General features: G+C 36.8%; 1 protein-coding gene across 2 annotated transcripts in view; it reads left to right on the top strand.

Annotated features, from left to right (window-relative positions):
- The window catches only part of Cacna2d1 (calcium voltage-gated channel auxiliary subunit alpha2delta 1), a 440,143-nt gene extending 422,011 nt beyond the window's left edge, over window positions 1-18,132 (top strand). For both annotated transcript variants that reach the window (XM_059257264.1, XM_059257263.1), the window contains exons 32-38: window positions 743-895; window positions 995-1,047; window positions 4,225-4,280; window positions 4,690-4,819; window positions 6,784-6,893; window positions 7,220-7,302; window positions 14,228-18,132. In XM_059257264.1, the coding sequence (XP_059113247.1) occupies window positions 743-895; window positions 995-1,047; window positions 4,225-4,280; window positions 4,690-4,819; window positions 6,784-6,893; window positions 7,220-7,302; window positions 14,228-14,344 (702 nt within the window). In that variant the 3' untranslated portion in view covers window positions 14,345-18,132. The remainder of the gene's footprint in view (window positions 1-742; window positions 896-994; window positions 1,048-4,224; window positions 4,281-4,689; window positions 4,820-6,783; window positions 6,894-7,219; window positions 7,303-14,227) is intronic.
- Window positions 18,133-20,044: the final 1,912 nt, after the last annotated feature.

Below are 20,044 nucleotides of genomic sequence, written 5' to 3'. Positions count from 1 at the left end.
GTTAAATCTCAGTTAGACTAACTGTAGGTTCTGTAGCAAGTCTTAGAGTAATGGGTAAGATTGTCTAAAATTATGGCAAGAAGTGTAGGATGATGGTGATTACCATGGCATCATTCTGGATTGGGTAGAGGGGTTGGAACTTCCAGATCAAAGCTGGAATGGCTACCTACTACAATTTACAGTACTCTTCCCTTCTCCAGAAGATATTTGGTTTTTTAGTGCTGTTTATCATGGAAAGCATGTAGGTGTAAGATGTTTTTATATGTGGTTATTACTATAAGTCAAGCTAGCTAAAGTATCTATCATCTCAATTGCTTTCTCTTCTGTGGGAAGAGAACCAAAATTTACCCTTTGGTGATTTCTGGTATACAATTAAACATTATTAACTATGGTCCTCTATTGGAATCTTAACCCAAAGGACTGCAACTCTGTTTCTTCCTCTCCTGCTTCTAACCCCATTCTTCTCACCAGGGGACATCTAATTGTGACCTCATTGTGCTTAGAAGTGGGCTGGGTATTCATTCCTCCCACAAATATAAAACCACAGAGAGCCCCTGAATAATGAGAGTGCCTAATTTCATTTTGATTTTTCCACATTGCCAGAGGCAGTTTCTCATCTACTCAATTTTACAAACTGGTTTTTTAGTTCAGTTTCTCAGATAGTGTTTTTTTTAGCTGTATTGATTCAGATGCTGATGTTGTTTTAAATTTGAAACTACTGAATATCTCTTTTCTTTTCCAGATTGGACGATTTTTTGGAGAGATTGATCCAAGCTTGATGAGACACCTGGTTAATATATCACTTTATGCATTCAATAAATCATATGACTATCAGTCAGTGTGTGATCCAGGGGCTGCTCCAAAGCAAGGGGCAGGACATCGTTCAGCATACGTGGTCAGTAAAGCCTGTGCTTGAACTGCTTCCTCTCAGGGGGCACCTTTGCCAGTGTAGACTGATGTAATGAATTCTTGATATATATTTTATATTTTACAGCCATCAATTGCAGATATACTGCAGATTGGCTGGTGGGCCACAGCTGCTGCTTGGTAAGTCAAGTGTTTTGTTTTATTCTAAATGAAAGAAAAATGTTATTAAAGTATGGATTTTGTGTATTATGGGTATTATTCTTTCCTATGAACATGTTAGAAATATTAGTAGTTTTTCTAAATGATCATATGAAATATACTTTTCAAATTTCTATATGAAAATACTGATAAGTTCAAGAAAATTTCACCCTCTTCAGAGACTTTTTGGAACCTAAATTTGTCTTGGTGATTTCTTATATGTACAGGATGCATTTTGATTCCACCCTCTTTTATTCCCCTCCCCCTCCTCCTCCCCCTCCGCCTCCCCCCTCCCCCTCCCCTACAAACCCCTTAACCATCTTGTCATCTTTTTGTTTTGTGATCCACTGAGCTCACAAAAGCCAGCTGAGGGATTATGGGCTCACCAGTGGGTACACATCTGAGGATAATGACACCCCTTCTCCTATAATCCATCAGTAACCAATAGTTTAGTATGGAGGGGTGGGACCCCAAGATCCCTCCTCTAGCCATGACTAGTTTCCAATAGGGCCAGTCTTGTGCAGGCCCTGCATGAGTTATTTGTCCATGGCTATGCCAGGTCCACAGACAGCACGTTGTAAAACTTTCCGTTTTCCAGCGGTTAGATTCATTTAGCCTCCTCTTCCATGGTATTCCCTAAACCTGAGAGAGGGTGAGAGAAATATCCCGTGCAGGCCTAAACACTCAACTGTTCCTTATTCTCAGCATCTTGAGGAGCCAGTAGTTTTTGCATTCACTGCAATTCAATGTAAAGAAGAGCTTCTCAGGTTGAAGCTGAGAATAGCAGTTGTCTATAGATATAAGCACAGATGCCTAGAAGAGTTTGACAGAACATTTATTTAGCTACACAACAATATAAAATTTGCCCGGGGCCTATATCCTCCCTAGGTGTGGGTTTTTGACTAGATTATTCTGTAGTCCAGTTAGAACTCTGAAATTGTTTGTTTGTTTGTTTATTTTTCAGTTTTGTGAGACAGGGTTTCTCTGTGTGGCCCTGGCTGTCCTGGAACTCACTCTGTAGACCAGGCTGGCCTCAAATTCACAAAGATCTGCCTGCCTCTGCCTCCCGAGTGCTGGGATTAAAGGCATGTGTCACCACTGCCCAGCTGAATTTGTATTTTTTAATATTATACTTAATCCTTAAATTCTAAGAATATTGATAAAACATGATTTATTATCTTTAATATACAAATAAAATGTGCATATTGATGCAATTTAAGACATGGTAACTGCTTTTTCTATATGAATACAATATTGGCACAATGTCGGAAGCCTCATATTAAAGTGACTCCTCTTCCTCCTTGGGATGGCTTTTCCATCCCCTTCATGTAGCATCGCCTTCTACCTGTGAAGTCCAAACATTTAAACTGGTGTGACACTGTAGGAGTGAGTGTGGGAATCACACTCTGGTCCCCCAGGCCACTCCACACCTGTGTCTAGGATTCCTTCTCTCCTTCCCTTGCCCTCTACTTGTTTCCTGGCTACCTATCTTTCTGGAGTTGTACCTCATGCTTCTGAACTGGCTCAGCCATATTTCATATTTACTGATCTATAATAGCCATTGAGTATTAAGGATTTGGGTGATAAAATCAAGCTCATATTATTTTACTAAAGTCACAAAAATATTTCAAATTTTAAAAACCCAAGTTTTCCTAAAAAATGTTATTTTACAATAGTGTTATTTATATGTTAATATGTTATAAGTATATATTCTTTATATTATAATAACCCTGAAATTATTGCCTTTGTCCATTTTCTGGCTAAAATCTCTGTTACTGCCACTTAACTAAATAAAGTTCCAGAATATTCTGTATAAAAATTTGGTTCAATTACCATTTATTATAGAACTAGAATGTATTGTTTCTCCATGTAATTTTATGTATGCCACATTACAGATTAATCTCAAGCCGAAAGTTCAGATAGTGATTTTTGTTTGTATGTCTTTATTGTGCCATGGAGTTTTAATAACTAAAATAAAAAGAAAATTCATGATATAAAAGTTTGTGCAGCAAATGTTGATATTCTCCCCCATAGAGTCAGCACTTCTGCACAGTAATATGACTTAGTAGGCTCCTGCACTCATGTAGTAGGCTCCTTCATGTTATAGAATATTATTTTAAGGTGTATTACTTTTGTTTATGTTGCATTTGTTTAATTCTATGAAGCTGTGTTACTTTGCCTGTGTAAAACACCTGATGGTGTAATCAAGATCTGAACAGCCAATAAGCGAGGCAGGAGAAAGGATAAGTGGGGCTGGCAGGCAGAGAGAATAAATAGAAGGAGAAATCTGGGAAGAGAGAAGAAGTAGCCAGAGAAGGAGGAGGACACCAGGGGCCAGCCACCCAGGTACACAGCAAGCCACAGATTAAGAGTAAGATTTACAGAAGTAAGAGAATGGGAAAAGCCCAGAAGCAAAAGGTAGACAGAATAAGTTAAGGAAATCTGGCAAGAAACAAGCCAAGCTTAGATCAGGCATTTATAATTAAGAATAAGCCTCTATGGATTATTTATTTGGGAACTGGGTGGCAGGCCCCCCAAAAGAGAGAAAAACAACCAACACCTTCACTCATGTAGTCGGCTCCTTCACTCATGTAGTCGGCTCCTTTACTCATGTAGTCGGCTCCTTCATTCATGAAGTAGGCTCCTTCACTCATGTAGTCGGCTCCTTCACTCATGTAGTCGGCTCCTTCACTCATGTAGTAGGCTCCTTCATTCATGTAGTAGGCTCCTTCACTCATGTAGTAGGCTCCTTCACTCATGTAGTAGGCTCCTTCATTCATGTAGTAGACTCCTTCATTCATGAAGTAGGATCCTGCACTCATGTAGTAAGCTCCTTCATTCATGTAGTAGGCCCCTTCACTCATGTAGTAGGCTCCTTCATTCATGAAGTAGGATCCTGCACTCATGTATGTCTCTCCTTTGGTCTCAAGCTCTTTTGACCTCATGGATTTTTCTGCTGATTAGAATCCATGGTAGGACATTTTTCACAATTTAAGAAGTACAACAAAATGTCTAAAAGTATCTGTTAAATTCATTTTTCTCAAAATGATGAAATGAAGTATACATGTGTTTATGCTTGCAAAACTGCTCAGTTTTTATGTAAAATATTGTAAAGGACAATTTCTAGATGTTTCTTAATTATTCATTTTCAAACTCCAGGTCTATTCTCCAGCAGTTGCTCTTGAGTTTGACATTCCCACGACTCCTTGAGGCAGGTATGTCAATGCACTGATGTGGTCGTCATCACAGAAGTCCTTTTCCCTTTGTGATTGTGCGAGTCAGTTTAGTAAACCCACAAAGAGAAGTAGCATGTGTGTTCATGTGTGTGTCTGCATGTGTGTGAGCAAAAGAAAGAGATCATCAAACTGATACTTTTGATATACTAAAACTTTTAATTTCCAGTGATTTATAAACTTTTATAGTTCACATTGGCCTGCATTTTGTAGCTTAAATATTAATTTATTATTTAGAAACTTACCATGCACCTTTTAATGACTGTCAGGCAATTACTCAACAGTAAACCAACCTGCCAGACGTTTGTCATTATCATTAATTTGTCTCTGTGAGCAGTGCTTCTAAGAAATGTGGTTTCTCCAATGGTGATCTTTGTTTTGCCTCCCACAGTTGAGATGGAGGAGGATGACTTCACCGCCTCCCTGTCAAAGCAGAGCTGCATCACAGAACAAACCCAGTACTTCTTTGAAAATGATAGTAAAACATTCAGTGGTGTACTGGACTGTGGAAACTGTTCCAGGTACTCTGTTTCTTTGTGTGGAGTGGTTCTTGTTTACTAAGGGCAGCATTCAAGCCTGTTGTAGTCACAGCAAATAACAGGAATTCTCAGTGGAGTCAGAGATAAATAGTTGTTTTAAGCTGAACATGTCAGAAATACTTGGTTTTGTTATAGGTCTCATAAAGTCTTGATAACTTATAATTATTTTAGCTACAGTTACATGATGAAGATAACTAGTCTGAATTTAGGTGGAATGGAGAAATTTGAATTCATTTTCACAAACAAGATCAATATTGAAAGCTTTGTAACAAAGTTTAGTTATGGTAATTTCAATCAAATATGACTTTTCATATATGATAAATAAGAAGGGTTGTAAAAAGTTGGGGTGTTCTTTGTCTACTTGTACCCCTCTCTGACATGAAGAATTGAATATTAACTTTGATTTGAAATCAAAGACTCTGAGGAAAATACCTCCTAAGGTCATGATTAATCTTAGCATTCATAAGACATCTTTGAAATGTTTCGAGATACAGAGAAAAGGCATTTGGCTGTAACAGGATGGAAGAGAAAGGGAAGATGGGGGCTTTGGAAGGTCTGAAAGGAAAGTGCTAGTCCAGCCTGTGAGGTCCCTGAGCCACAGTTTACAAAGTAAGAGGGGCCTTTAGAGATAGAGGGCAAGTTAGTCCAGAAGAACATCAGCAGTGAAAGAAATGGGATGAGGTAAGGTAACCTGAGGAGAGCATTGGGATAGTTGATGGGGGTTAAAAAGTCAGTCTACAACAATCATAATAACTATGTTTACTCCAAGGATTTAACCAATAGGCATGGTCAGTATTTTTATGACTTGGTTTTGTAAACTACTTCAAAGAGATGGTCTATGAAGCAGAATGAAAAGGGGGAAGTCAGACATGAACTCTGGATAAAGACCACTTTATTTAAAAATGAGTGCACAAAGCTTTCAGGTTTAGAAAATAAAAGAGCAGCCCAGAGCGGCTGCTCTCAGTGTGTGCACAAGCACCTTGGCCTTGCCCTGACTGTGATCCAGGAACAGCAATGTGTACGTGAGGAACTGGAAGGGTAGAGACTGGTCCAGCACATTGCTTGAAAGCAAAGTCTCACTTCAGTTATTCTATGTTGTTCTCCCAGTTCAAAAGGAAAAGCTAATAAAAGTCCACTTTTTTAAAAAGGGAGAAATTAGAGCTTGATCATATATTGGTTACAAAGGAAAAAGAAACAGCTGACGTGGACTGTGGAGCTTAAAGCTTGATTCTGTATCTGAGTTCTGTAACGAAACAGTTTCCAACTACAGGCCCGATTTGCATTATAATTAAAGTTAAATGCAATAATGAAAATTTTATGTCACATTTCAAGAGCTTTGTTTACCATATTAGATAGAACAGAAAACATTATGCCTTCGCAGAAAACCTGGTAGGAGCTGGATAGAACAGAAAACATTTGTACCTTTGCAGAAAGCTTGTTAGAAGCATTGATCCACACTCTGTTCTGACCTCAGTTTGACAATATGCTGACTCGCTTTTTCCCCTGCTTTGCCTGTCTGTAAAATAAAGTATTGTTGGCTTGTTGCCAATGATAAATATCACCATTTCCTGAACACTTAAAATCAAACATTTTTAGGATTTTGGACATTAACTAAATAGTACTTATTTTGTAATTAGGCCTAACAACTTTAAACATTTCAATCAAAGACAGTTTTAATATGACCTTGAGTTTTTTATTATTTTTGAGAGAGGTGATGTGTTCATGTTAGTAAGTAAAACATGGTGATCTTCAAGACACATTCATCTTGTGTGTGTGTGTGTGTGTGTGTGTGTGTGTGTGTGTGTGTGTGTGTGCTTCCAATGCATGTATGTTATCCTGGGTGATGGTGAGGCTTCGTTTTTATCTTTCTTTTCGTTAAGAAAGGATATTGGGATGATTTCCATTCTCTTTTCACTTAGTGATCTTTTTTAAAATCTATTTTGCAGAATCTTTCATGTAGAAAAACTCATGAATACCAACTTAGTATTCATAATGGTGGAGAGCAAAGGAACATGTCCCTGTGACACGCGGCTGCTCATGCAAGCGGAGCAGACTTGTATCCTTTGGCACTAGAGATGTCTGAAAGAGTTCATCTTAAAGCAATGACTATTTAACTCTGTCACACTGTGTATGCTCATATAGAGAAAAATAAACTGCAGTACCAAAAATGTGAAGGTCAGAACTGATCACGTTACTCAGGAACTGTGAGAAAAGTTCATTGAACATATAGTTTCTCACAGTCCTGAATACTTTGTTCTGTTGGTTGAAAGCACTGGCATAGCACTGGTCTTGATTGATTTTGGAAATAAATATGTCTCATTGCGTCTTTTACCATGTGGGGAAGAAGTTACATCCACTCTGTTCCTTGACAAGCCTCTTTAGCTGATGGTCCAGATCCTTGCGACATGGTTAAGCAGCCCAGATACAGAAAAGGGCCTGATGTCTGCTTTGATAACAATGTCCTGGTAAGGGTTTTAATGCATTAAAGTATTAATAAATTAATAGTTATTTTCCACAAGGAGTTAAAGGGATGTGTTTTCATTTTTAACTCATTATGTCTTTATCATAGTTTTCCTCATTAGCATGATGTACTTGCTAGTAAACAAAAATTTTCCATTTCTATACTTTTTATGGTTAGCATAAAGTCAGGAGTTGCTTCTTCTTCTGTCTTTCCCACTATAGTACTTGCAAACACTTAAGGTCAATAAACCTTTTAATAGACTATACAATTATGTTAAAGACATACAATGAATAATAACCTGTAGAAAATGTTAATCACAGGAAATGCGTTGCCTGCTTTAATTTATATTCCATTCCTGAAAGTGTGTTATTTTTATTATAATTAGTATGTGTTTAGTCATCATTCAATTAAAAACTTGTTATAAGTAATTATTATTGAATCATTTTGTTCTACTTTCTCCTATATCAGTTTTTCCTTCTTTTTAAGAAAATTTATTTTGTCTGCATGTATAATCTGTGCACGACATTTGTGCCTCATGCCTGAGGAAGCCAGAGGAGGGCATCAGAGCCTCTGGGACTGGGGTTACAGCTAATTGTTAGCCATGGCATGAGTACTGGGAATCAAACCCAGGTCCTCTGAAAGATCAGCCTTAACCTCTGCGCCAACTCTCCATCCATTCAAACTGTAATTCTTAAGCCATATTTATATAAAAGATACTTATTAATTGTTCAGTAAAACATTTAGAAGAAAAGTGACTGAGAATCATGTAAAAAAATAGGTTAGGCTATTTCTTTCAGAGAACCTATGATGTATTGCAGCCTTACCATATTAGGACTGCATGTGAGAGATCCCAAGACCACAGTGGAACATGGGATGCTATCAGACCAAAGTCATAGTAAACATGAGGATGGCATTCCAGGTCTCCAAAAGCATTAGTTTACGATGGTTAGTAGGACACATACTAACAAGAGCTGTTGTTTGCAAGCCCACTATTGACTGAGTGCTATAGAATTGGGGCACATATTTTTTTTCTTTTATTGGAAATAGATTTTTTTCATACAATATATTCTGATTACTGTTTTCCCTCCCCTTACTACTGCTACTACTTCCAGTTCTTCCTCCCCTCCACTCCCATCCAGATCCATGCCCTTTCTGTCTTTAATTAGAAAACAGGAATCTAAGAAATAAAAACAAAATCAAACAAACTGGAGCAGGACAAAACAACAAACAAGAAAACGAGCCAAAGAAACAGCACAAGAAATGCATGTAGACACTTTTGCACACACAGGAATCCCATGAAAGCACAAAACCAGTAGCCTAAATATGTACACAAAGGACCTGTAAGGTTATAAAAATATAACAAAATGAAACAAAAACCAAAACCCCTGACACAACATTAATGAGACACAGAACCTCCAAAGATTACCTTAAGTTCATTTTGTGTTGGCCATCTACAGCTGGGCAAAGGGCCTGCCTGCAAGAGTGGGTTATTTTCCCAGTGAGACTCCCTTGGAGAAAACTCAGTTTCACTTGCCAGTGGCTATCAGTTGGAGCTAGCTTCTGGGTTAGAGATGGGGGTGTGTCCACTTCTTCAGCTCTGTGGTCCCATCTGTGCAGTCCTATGCAGGTCCTGTGCATGGTGCCACAGCCTCTTTGAGTTATTACTTAGTTATTTTGTTCTCCTTTCTACTATATCCTTTTTAATTCTGTCACTCCCTCAACTGTATTAATTTCTTTTCCTTTTATCTTAGACAAAACAGAAGGTTAAACTCACAAGATATTGCAACCCATGCCTAATGTATATTGTTTAATGATGATTACAACTTTTCCTAAAATTTGACACTTTCTATTTCCTACTGCTTTGACATCCTGTGTTATACTCAGACAATACACATATATTCAGCTACATAAAACGTTTATTTCTATTTCCTGCCTGGCTCTATCCTGCCTTGCCATAGGGCAAAGAAGCTTTATTTATCAACCAATGAGAGCAACACATATTCACAGTATACAGAAGGGCATCCCGCATCACCTCTGCCATTATCTCTGCCATACCTCCTATCTCTCATGTTTTATAGAGGCCTGCTCATGTTAAAGCATTCCGCAAAGAGTTGCTTAGGAGCCCCAGAGTTGCGATAGACATTACAGAAACTTTCCTTACCAACTACCTGTCATGAACTTTCAGTAGTACAAACATAGACAAGAGTCACAAAGATGAATTTACAAGATGATGATGTTGCTGAAAGTTTTCCTGTGTCCCGCCTGGCCCGTGGTCAGGACAGATCTCTCTCACCTGCCAGGCCCCCAGCTGCTTGGACCCAAATAAACATACATAGGCTAATATTTTTAAACTATGGATGTGAAAGAATTCTTGCTATCTAGTCCCTATATGTTTGTTTGTTTGTTTGTTTGTTTGTTTGTTTGTTTGTTTTCAAGACAGGGTTTCTCTGTATAGTTTTAGTACCTGTCCTGGAACTCGCTCTGTAGACCAGGCTGGCCTTGAACTCACACAGATCCACCTGGCTTTGCCTCCCGAGTGCTAGGATTAAAGGTGTGTGCCACCACTGCCTGGCTTTAGTTCTTATATCTTAAATTAACCCATTTCTATAAATCTATACTTTGCCATGTGGCTTGTGGCTTATCGGTACTTTTACATCTTGCTTCTCATGGCAGTGGCTGGCAGCGGCTCCTTTTCTGTCTTTTTCCTTCCTGTCTGTTTGGATTTTTCACCTGCCTCTAAGTTGCCTTGCCATAGGCCAAATGGCTTTATTTATCAACCAATCAGAGCAACATATTTTCACAGCATATAGAAAGACATTCCCCCATCATGATGTAAAAACCCTGTCACAAATATTCCCATCAGAAGACACTGTATCTTTTGATCAAGGCACTGGAGATATCTGACCCTACAATCTAGATATATCAGCTACTTTGGCCAGGTGCTAACCACATGTGGTGTTTCTTTAACAGTAGAGTACTTTCACAATGCTTACTTGCAATGTCACTGTGACACTGTGCTGGATGGAGGCTCACCTTAACTGCTAATTTCCAGAAAGTTGTGTGAAATCTCATCCTGTCTGTCTTCTTCTCTGTGTTTTCTTTCCCTTTCCTGCTACTTTGCCCATTGTTACTAGGATCAAGTTGTGTGTATAAGGAGTCATGCCAGATCCTATCTTCACTTTACTTCCGTTTGTGTGTGGTGTAGATGGTCAGTCACTTTCTCTAATTTGCTTGGCCTTTAGGTTTTGACTTAGAATTTTATAAAAGAACCCATATACTTAAGTCCATGATAAAAAAATCTCAAAACAAGATGATTAAAATTCCAATATTAATATCATTTTGTAGGTCATCTTTTTCAAATGGTGCATCTATTTCTCATGCTATGCCCAGTGAGTCAGATTCCTACGTTAGTTTAAAAATTATTATTTTCTTATAAGATGTTGGTATAAGCATTAAACCAATATAGATAATAATTGAAAAGGTCTTCATGAAATTTTACTTTTACTCAATACGTAATTATTAGAACTTGTCGCTGTGATGTAAGTTTTAAAACTGCTAACATAGAATTAATGGACTATTTCAGTTGTAACAAGTAGTTTAAGAATTTCTGAACCAGTCATTCATATTTTTTTAGACAAATCTAACTTAAGTAGCATCTTTGGATTTATTCCTAAAATGTGTATGCTTATTGTTATATATATTTTATTTACGTATATATGTTATGTATATTTTAGTATACAGGTTCCTAAATTCTGAACTCATTTTAGGCACTATATTTGTATCTGTGCCAAAATGGCCATTAATCTTTAATGTTTGGGGAAGTTTCTGGATTAAGAAAGCAGAGCTGTTGAATAACTGCTGTGGGGTGCATCTGTAGTCCATATTCCATGTATTGTTAATGCTGTTTCATTTCTGATGCTGTGGAGTCATTATGAAATTGCTACAGCAGCATTTGTTGTGCTCCTCCCTGATTGGTGCTTGGGTATCCATTGATTAGGAATCCCCCAGACTGTGTGGGTATTAGTAAGAGCAGTGTGGGCTCATGGAAGGGTGGGAAAGCGGAGGGAAGCACAGGAAATAGCCATATTGGTTCAGAGATGATAAAACAATGATTTTCATAGTAACATATTTCAAAGGATATTCATTCATAAACTATCTACATACATCCAGAAAAATCAATATACACAGTGTGATTCGGAATATACATTTATCATTCCATTAAAAGTATGTAATTAATCACTTTAAGTGTAATAGGATACTGTCCTTATTTGTAGTAATAATAAAGATGAGCAAAATAGAATGTAAGGGTACCAACTTATTATATGATATGATATGAAATGGTATAAAAATTCATTAATTTTTAAGTTTTATTATACAATTTACTTTTCTCAATCATATAAATTTTATATATGGATTACAGGTTATCAATTAGACATAAAAATAACTACTACTGGATTTTGTAAGCTATCACTCCTTAATGAAAATATTCCATAAAATGAATATTAATGAAAACAACATGTAAATGTCCCAAAAAAGACCTAAAATTTTATTCATAAAATGGACAAGAACATCAAGAGAATCACGAAGCACATTTACTGAAATATGAGCATTTCTGAATTTTACACGTTAGTGCAGAGACAATCCTGCAAGGCAAGGCCTCTGTTTGTTCATGCTTCGTCACTGGCTACTGCAATGGTGGCTTTACTTATTATCCAACTTTCCTACAACAAATGGAAGTTACTTTTCCATCTAAGCATCATTTACAGGAAAGGTTTTAAAGACTGTGATCTCTGTGCAAATTCAATGTCTACCACAAAAATATCTGAGCTCAGGTTGTCCTCACTAGATATTTGCTTTCCAAGACAGCACTTTACCACAGTTATGCATCGAAAGGGTTGAACCAGCATCAAGTAAACACATGCCATCTGGGCACATCTAATGTGGCCCTCCTGACCATCTGATGTGAGAGCCCTGGCATCCTGTAGTTCCCTGAGGGGTAACAGATTATTGATATACAATTACAAAGCGCCACACCATGAAAGCTTTCTAAAACATAAGCATCCAAAGTACACCTTTCAACAGGGTTCTCATGCAGATATACAAGGTAAAGAGCAAGAGAAGGACAGGCAAAAATGCTGAAGGTCATCAAAATTAAAGCATGCCCACTGGGAGAATTGTATTAGTAAGCAAACCCAGATTACAAAAGTATATCACTGAGTACATAAAATGAATCTGTAAAAATAAATTCATGTGTGTATGATTCTTACACTTTCTACATGTAAAAACTTGACCAAATGTATTACCTATCTCATGACTTTCATGATGTTATGTGACTTTTCCTGTTGTGTCTATTTCCATTCACTTTAGGTAGAGAAGACAGCAGCAGATAAGAGTAATGATTCCTCCCAAGTTTATTGGCAGGAGTGTAGACAACATGTGACCAGCTATACCTCCCCAAATCTCTTCTTAGCAGTTGTTAGCTGCTCAGGAAAGGATGAGCCCTATGTGCCTCCTCGTCTTCCCTCCTCCATCTACAGGGAAAAGTCACTGGGCCCAATGTGTAAGGGTCTTGAGGGATGATTCTCTGAGTCAGGATAGCACTGGTCATGACTAACATGGCTGACACAATCACTCAACACATAGGTTAATGAAGTTAAGGTTAAAGAAAATAAGTCTCTTAAAAATAAAGGGAAACAATGTATGTGTTATGGGTATTATTTCCATTAAAAGGGTAATTTTGAAGTTTCTACTTACTTACAGATTTACCTAAATTTAAAAGTGAGCCATTATTGTTGGATGTATTCAGCTGTTTTATTTCATTAGAAGGAAATGACATAGTTATAATTCAGAAAACAAAACATAATATACTACCTCCAAACACAAAAAAGAAATGTCATTTATTTACTCAGCTTCAAGTAGCTCTTTAATCTCTGTCAGAGAAGTAAATCAGAAGTTCCCAATCTTTGAGAGTTTGGACTCTGTAAATTGCTCTACAAAGAACACTCATATTCCTTTATGTAACCTATTTAGACTCACGGCAGATGAGCCTTGGATCTATGAATTTTTAAAAAATGTTTATGAGAATGAGTGGACATGAGTTTTGTTCTGTTTTTTGTTTTTTGTTTTTTGTTTTTTTTTTTTGTTTTTTTTTTTATGAAATTCACTATGAGGAATTTTAAACTGGAGAATGTGGCAGAGAATGGAACCTGGGAAGAAAAGGTAAAAAATAACTGGGTTCTTAGGGATCTAACTGAGCCTCTACTGGGTCTATGAAGAACGCCAGGAGGTGTGTTCATTGAATGCGCTGTGGCACTGTATGGCTCAGTGGGTAAGCCTGGCTTCTTTTTCCAGCCTGGTTCTTTATTTGAATTCTGTGTTTTCAGGATGCTCTTGATTTGCCTCAGGTTCAAATACATTATATCTCACTTTATTATAATTCCTAAAGTCAGGGTGTTACCTGTAGCCTATAAGTTCACCTTAGACATCAGAAATATGGGAAATGGATTTTTATTTCTTGAGTTTATTGATTTCTGCTTATGGAGCACAGATACAAAAATCATGATTGTTGGGAATTATTAAAATATTAAATTATTTATTTTTATTTCTTATATATATAAATATAAAGGATTTTTTGCCATTTCAGTGAGGCTTTTAGTTAGTAATTTCTATATCCAAGCAAGAATTCATTATTATTAACTTTCATCATTATCAGAACTTCAAGCATTTGTCAAATGGTACCAGGGAGACCACTTTAACACAGTTTCTATACAGTGAAATCTAGATCAATATTACTTACTTCAGTCCTAGGTAAAGCAATTTTATTACCAGGTAAGTTCAAAAGTGGACTAAATGCAAATTAACCTAAAAGTCTCTCTGTTACATGTTTATTCAAGATGGTTATATTATTTATTTGTTTGGATTCCCAACAGGAGGATTACACCGACTGTGGTGGTGTTTCTGGATTAAATCCTTCGTTGTGGTCTATCATTGGACTCCAATTCATACTCCTTTGGCTGCTATCTGGAAGCAGACACTACCTATTGTGACCTTCTAAACCCCAGATCTGCAACTAAAACCCAGACCCTGCCAACACATGAGCCCTCAGTTACATTAAAATAGAGTCAGTTGAAGAAACTACACAGAACATTAGCTGGGCCTCTACCACGGCATAAATCTGAGGCTCAGGTTCTTGATCACCCACTGGCTGCATGTCAAGGTGTCAGAACCTGAAACTTGTGTGAATGCTGCATCATCTATGTCTAGCATCAAAGCAAAACTCTGTTTGTGCTCTGTGGGAAGTTTGGGAGTTCACTGTTGCGCCATTGGTGATTACAAGTCAAAGGCTCCCCCATGCAGGCGTTATGAAAAGAAGCAGCGTCTTGACTTTGACCTAGGATTTCAACCTGCTGCAGTTTTACCAAGAAGAAAAGAAAAAGGCCCTAGTGGGGGGCAATGATATTTTTGCCTTCACTTATTTTCTGTTAAAAAGTAATTCCTGCTGTGAGTCATTATTAAATGGAGAGAGAAGGAGGGAGAAAATACATTGGTCTAAACTGTTGAAATACAAACTAATGGCTAATTTTTCTACCAAAAAATTGCCATGAATAAAATGCCTTATAAAAGAATGATTTCTCTGCCAAAAACAAAACACAACTGTGACCAGTTGAGTTTGGGTAAGGTATGAAGGGAATAATGAAGAGTAACTAAGTTACAGGTGCTTGTGGGTGCAATTGGAGTTCATGACACATTTCCTCATAAATGAAAGCCCTTTAATGCGTGGCGTAATAGCCCTTTTGTTCAAAGTACAGTCATGTAGTGCTAGCCAGATATTTAACTCGCTCTAAGAGAAGCTTGTTGGGGGGGAGGGGAAACATTTTCCTGTGGTTAATGAACTTGGGTTGCCAAGGGTATTTTGCATGATGCTGCTGCTATTTTAACTTTCTGGTTTGTTTTTCTTCTTACTGTAGAGTATAGTCCACTGAAGAGTTAAATTGGGTGACATTATTGTCATGTAAGAATCTGAACCTTGCAGTGTAAATGCACTCCAGTCATCTTTTAACACGTTGTTAAACTACTCTGAATATACTGTGCGATGTAAATGCTGAATGACTGGGTTAGGCAAATGATGAAATGAGAATTCATGGATTTTATACAGATTCATGCTTTTGCCTGAAAACCTATGTACAGATATTTTAAGTACATAAATCAGATTTAACACATTTATTTTTTGAAAAGTACATATATGTTCTCAAAAAAGATTCATCTTAGGTTTCCTCTTTGTTCGTCTTAATAGTAGCATGTACAATCCAGAAATTGCTGCTCTTGCTGCTTCTGTCCCTCCATTTGGTATGATCACATGACCAAAATTCCCATGCAACTTCATGAGGGGTTTTACATTAATCTGAACAAATAGGAAACCTTGAATCTATGTGTATGCACATGAACACTTGATTGTGAATAATAAAATTTGTTTTTATACAGCTTCCTTGGTGGAAAACATTAGTGTAGTAGGTCAGAATTTCATTATAGATTAATATGGTAGCTAAACTTTATTTATGCTTAGAAAAATTATTTTCAGGAATAAACAGTATTTGAAGAAAGAGTAAAAACAATGAATGTGTCTAGAAAGAGTAATTTTACTGTAAGCTGAAAGTATGCATATATTCTTTATGATAAATGAAGGTTTTTTTTCTTTTTAGTTAAACATGCCAAGTATTGGTGTGTGCATATGCTGGAAATTTTCACATATATCATTTTACAATCAGAATTATTTACATTCTCCAGCATAATTTAATATGCTCCACATATCAAAGTTGTAGCCAACTCTTTAACATAGTTTATTGTTTTGTTTATAGCTTTGCATACATTGTAATTCCTTCCTACCACCATGCTATCACCACCTGAGTACCATTTGTGTACATTTGATAAGCTAAGATTTTGTTTAATTCAAAAGAGGGAGAGGCAGTTGGAATCACTCTGCCAATATTGTCCTAAGAAATGACATCAGTCACCACTTCTAATACATTGTCATTTTTAGTCTATTCATAACTGTTGTTGACCTTAGAAAACAGAAAGGTAATGTAAAAGGAGGGAAAATATGTCCAAGTCATGTTGTTTGTTAATTATTTCAAACTTATTATTACCTTTTGCTAGACTATTTTAAATCCTGGACATGTTGGGGAAGGGAGCTGATACTTTCTACATATAAAGTGATGCACATTAAAACCATTAAATTGCTTCTGGCAAACAACAACCTACCTTAAATTATGTTTAAAGTGTATTGACTATACTTTCATGGCTAATGTCACTCACAGAGTGTTTTACCATCAATGACATTATTATATTAGTCACTGCTGAACTTGGCACCTCTTGGCAAGGCCTTGTTTGATTCCAGTTCTGTGTAATCACCACCACATACATGGTAACAAATTGGGCAAAAATTTGCCTTCTCACTAAAACTTCTTTTCATGACATATACTAATGTTCATGCTTTTGCGTACAGAATAAAAAATAAATGACAGTAATACCCATCCGCCAAAATTACAATATCACATTGAACATTTTTTTCTGCAAATTCTATTGGCAAGAATAAGTATAGTATGTTATTTACAGAAACAAAACTAAATAAGAGATCACTTTAAAAATGTTTAACTGTTTTCATTAGTTAATTGTTGCTATACTCACGTAGCTCAGTGTACTTTGTCATGTAAACAAAGTCAAAACAAGTCCTGCATTGGTGTTGAGTAGCAGGAAAGAATTTCTGCATAAATGGATTCATCTTTTCTTCATTTGAACAACCAGCATTACTGCCAAACGCCAATCGTGGTCCATATTTGTAACAGGTTTTTAACATGACATAGTTAGCAAGTTTGATTGAAGAGATTTTTAGGTCCTGGGCCTACAAGATTTTAGTATGATCTTTTTTCATGTTTCTAATGCTTGAAGCATTATTGCTTACCTTGGAAAACACAGTGTTGCTGCCATTTGTATGTTTTCTTATATACAATATTCCTTTTATTAACTGTAAAACTGGCCTTATGGGGTTCAAATAGGCAGTATCCCTTTTAAGTGACCTTTGCAACCCAAGTGTTACTTGCTTATTTGATGCTCTCTTGTACTTTACATCTCATTTAAATGCCTGTCTTCAAGTCACCAAAGCTTAAATTCTACGTCTTAATTTAAAAATCGTAAGTCTAAAGGCATGGAGTCTAACTTAGCAAGACACAATGGATTTTGTGATTTTTTTTCCACTTGCCCCAATCTCCAAATATTTTATCCATTAGCTGGAACTTGCATTGTTTTCCATAGCAGAATGTTAATATTGTTAATATTCAGTGTACATTTCTGTAAAGAACAAATCACTAAAACAGGACTATCAAGTGATGAACACTTTCAGAATTTTGCAGAATTAGATAGCTCTTACCAATGGTTTCATCTACCTTGTCTCTAGTTCACATAAAAGAACCATGGAAATTCCACTGAGACTCTTGGGATACTGTCTTGTGTAGATGCCAACTGAGTTTCCAATGTGACCTAGCAAAGCTGTCCTTCCCTTGTGCTGTGTGACTGTGGGATCATGCTTTAGGGATTCCCTTCATGAAACACTCATTGTGCATCATGCAAAAGGCCACGAGGCTTTTGTGAACAACAGATCTTTCCTTCCCTTATTATGTTCTCTTGACACTTTTGTGGAAATTAACTAGCAGGATGAAAACATTTTGTAAAAATTTGTATAATACTGTTATAAAAATATTTATAATCCCAGAAAATGTTGTGTTAAATCTTGTGCAAAAACAGTATATTCAGAATAAAAGTTTATCATTGAAAGTCGCAACACAGTTTGAGTTTTTGCCTTTTTTAAAGATGTAGTTGAAAGAGACAGTGGGCCATCTTATATACATTTCTAAAAAGCAGGCCTCTGTCTGGATGGAGAGGATTCTAGATTGCAGAAATAAAATTTGGTTTTAGACATGTGCTTTTACAGTTACAGATCTCAACTCACACATGAATATATAAGGATGATTGTTTATGTAACTCTGACCTTTCTTACCTTTGCATTCTCCACCAAGCCTTTGAGGAGTTTAATACACTAAATAAATAAGACAATTTCCTAGGGGGGAAATAGTGGTTCTGGATTTCTTTAAAGGCCTTGGAAGAAACAACATATCTGACATGTGCATACTTTTGATATAACGTCAATACAGATATTTCTCCAAAGTATTGGCAGTAAATGGCAGATATGGGATTAAAATACCATGTAAGGTATTTTAAATGGACAGTTACCTGCTTGCCTCACTTCTGCTCACCTCATGAAGGTTATGAAATATCTTTCCTTTGGTTTTTTTTTTTTAATATTCCTAATGTTAATCAGTGAAACAGTATCTCTGGACACGACAGAACAGCTGCACTCATGGGCTCAAAGCTGCTGTGCTTGCCGACACAAAACTTGCACAAGATCAAGGCAGTCAACAATCTACCAGGGAGGGGGAGAGGCTGGCAAGCCTCCCCCTGAGGATCTACTGGGATTTGATGGCTTCTGGGTAAGGGAGAGTCAGTTTTGTTTAAGGGTATTGCCTCTTGTAGATCAAATGCCCTCTGGTGGATGGCTCCATACTCTTGAGTATATGGAAACACAAATAGGACTGGATAGGTTTTTAAAAAAAGAAAAAGAAAAAGAAAGAAAAAAAGACAGGAAATTGAGAGGGGTTGAGGAATTAGGGGAAAGAGGAATAATGAGGACAAATATGCTGAAAATGCAGTATATGACATTTCTCAGTTAATAAAAACTTTGTATTAAAAAGGTCATAATAGCATTTGACTCACTTGAAACATTGTTTAGTATCTTTAAAAATTCATCAAAGAACAAGTTCACAATTTTATGTGGTAGGGAAAACGACTTAAAAGAACTTTGTATTATGCTATAGAGTGAAGTTTCCAGGATGAAAAACTCAAGCCTCCCTACCCCAGAAAGAAAACCAAAACTAGTGGATTCTGAGACCCAAACCACAACGGTTAAATGATCTTTCATCATGTGGAGCATCTACGAGGACGCCTTCTTTCTCTGATATTCTTAACTCCTTTTTTTTTTTTTAACTAAAATGGGTGCTTTTAATGATTATACTTATCACATTGTCTCAACAACTCATTGACGTAAAAATGTAAAGGATGGATTAAATTGGACCCACATTCCCTTCCCAATTTCTTATAATTTAAGAAACTTCCCTTTACCAGATAATCTTCCCATTTAGTTTAAGAAATAAGACACTCTTTTGTGAAGCTATAGGATGATTAATGTTAACTTTTCAGTCAGCAAAATTAAGTGTCAGCAAATTTATGTGAGTTATTATCTCACTTCTCCCACCTTCTTATATCTATGGTTAAGTTGATACATAAAATTCTCAAGCCATTAACTACTCATTGTTGGAGCTATCTAGTCAAATGGTAAATATACCCATGGCTTATATTGCAATCACCACTCACCAGTTACATCCTATGGACAAGTTTTATAAAGTCTCTAAGCCTCAACTTTCTCAGCCCTCAAAATACATATGATTGTGGTTTAAAAAAAATCTCTTTCCATTAGGGGCACAGGGCGGTTGGCACAACTAAAAATGTGTGGGTGAGAGAGATACCCCTGAAAATACAGTTAAGCAGTGGGGTCTGGTGAGGTAGGTAAGGCTGCCCCCCTACCCTGACAATAGGGAGGTGAGAAGGAAAGGTGGGACCCCAAAACTCCCTCAGGACTG

This window comes from Peromyscus eremicus, chromosome 3, assembly GCF_949786415.1.
Source record: "Peromyscus eremicus chromosome 3, PerEre_H2_v1, whole genome shotgun sequence".
In the NCBI taxonomy this organism is placed as follows: Eukaryota; Metazoa; Chordata; class Mammalia; order Rodentia; family Cricetidae; genus Peromyscus; species Peromyscus eremicus.
The sequence above is the reverse complement of the archived record's forward strand: the minus strand, read 5'-3'. Positions and strand labels throughout refer to the sequence as shown.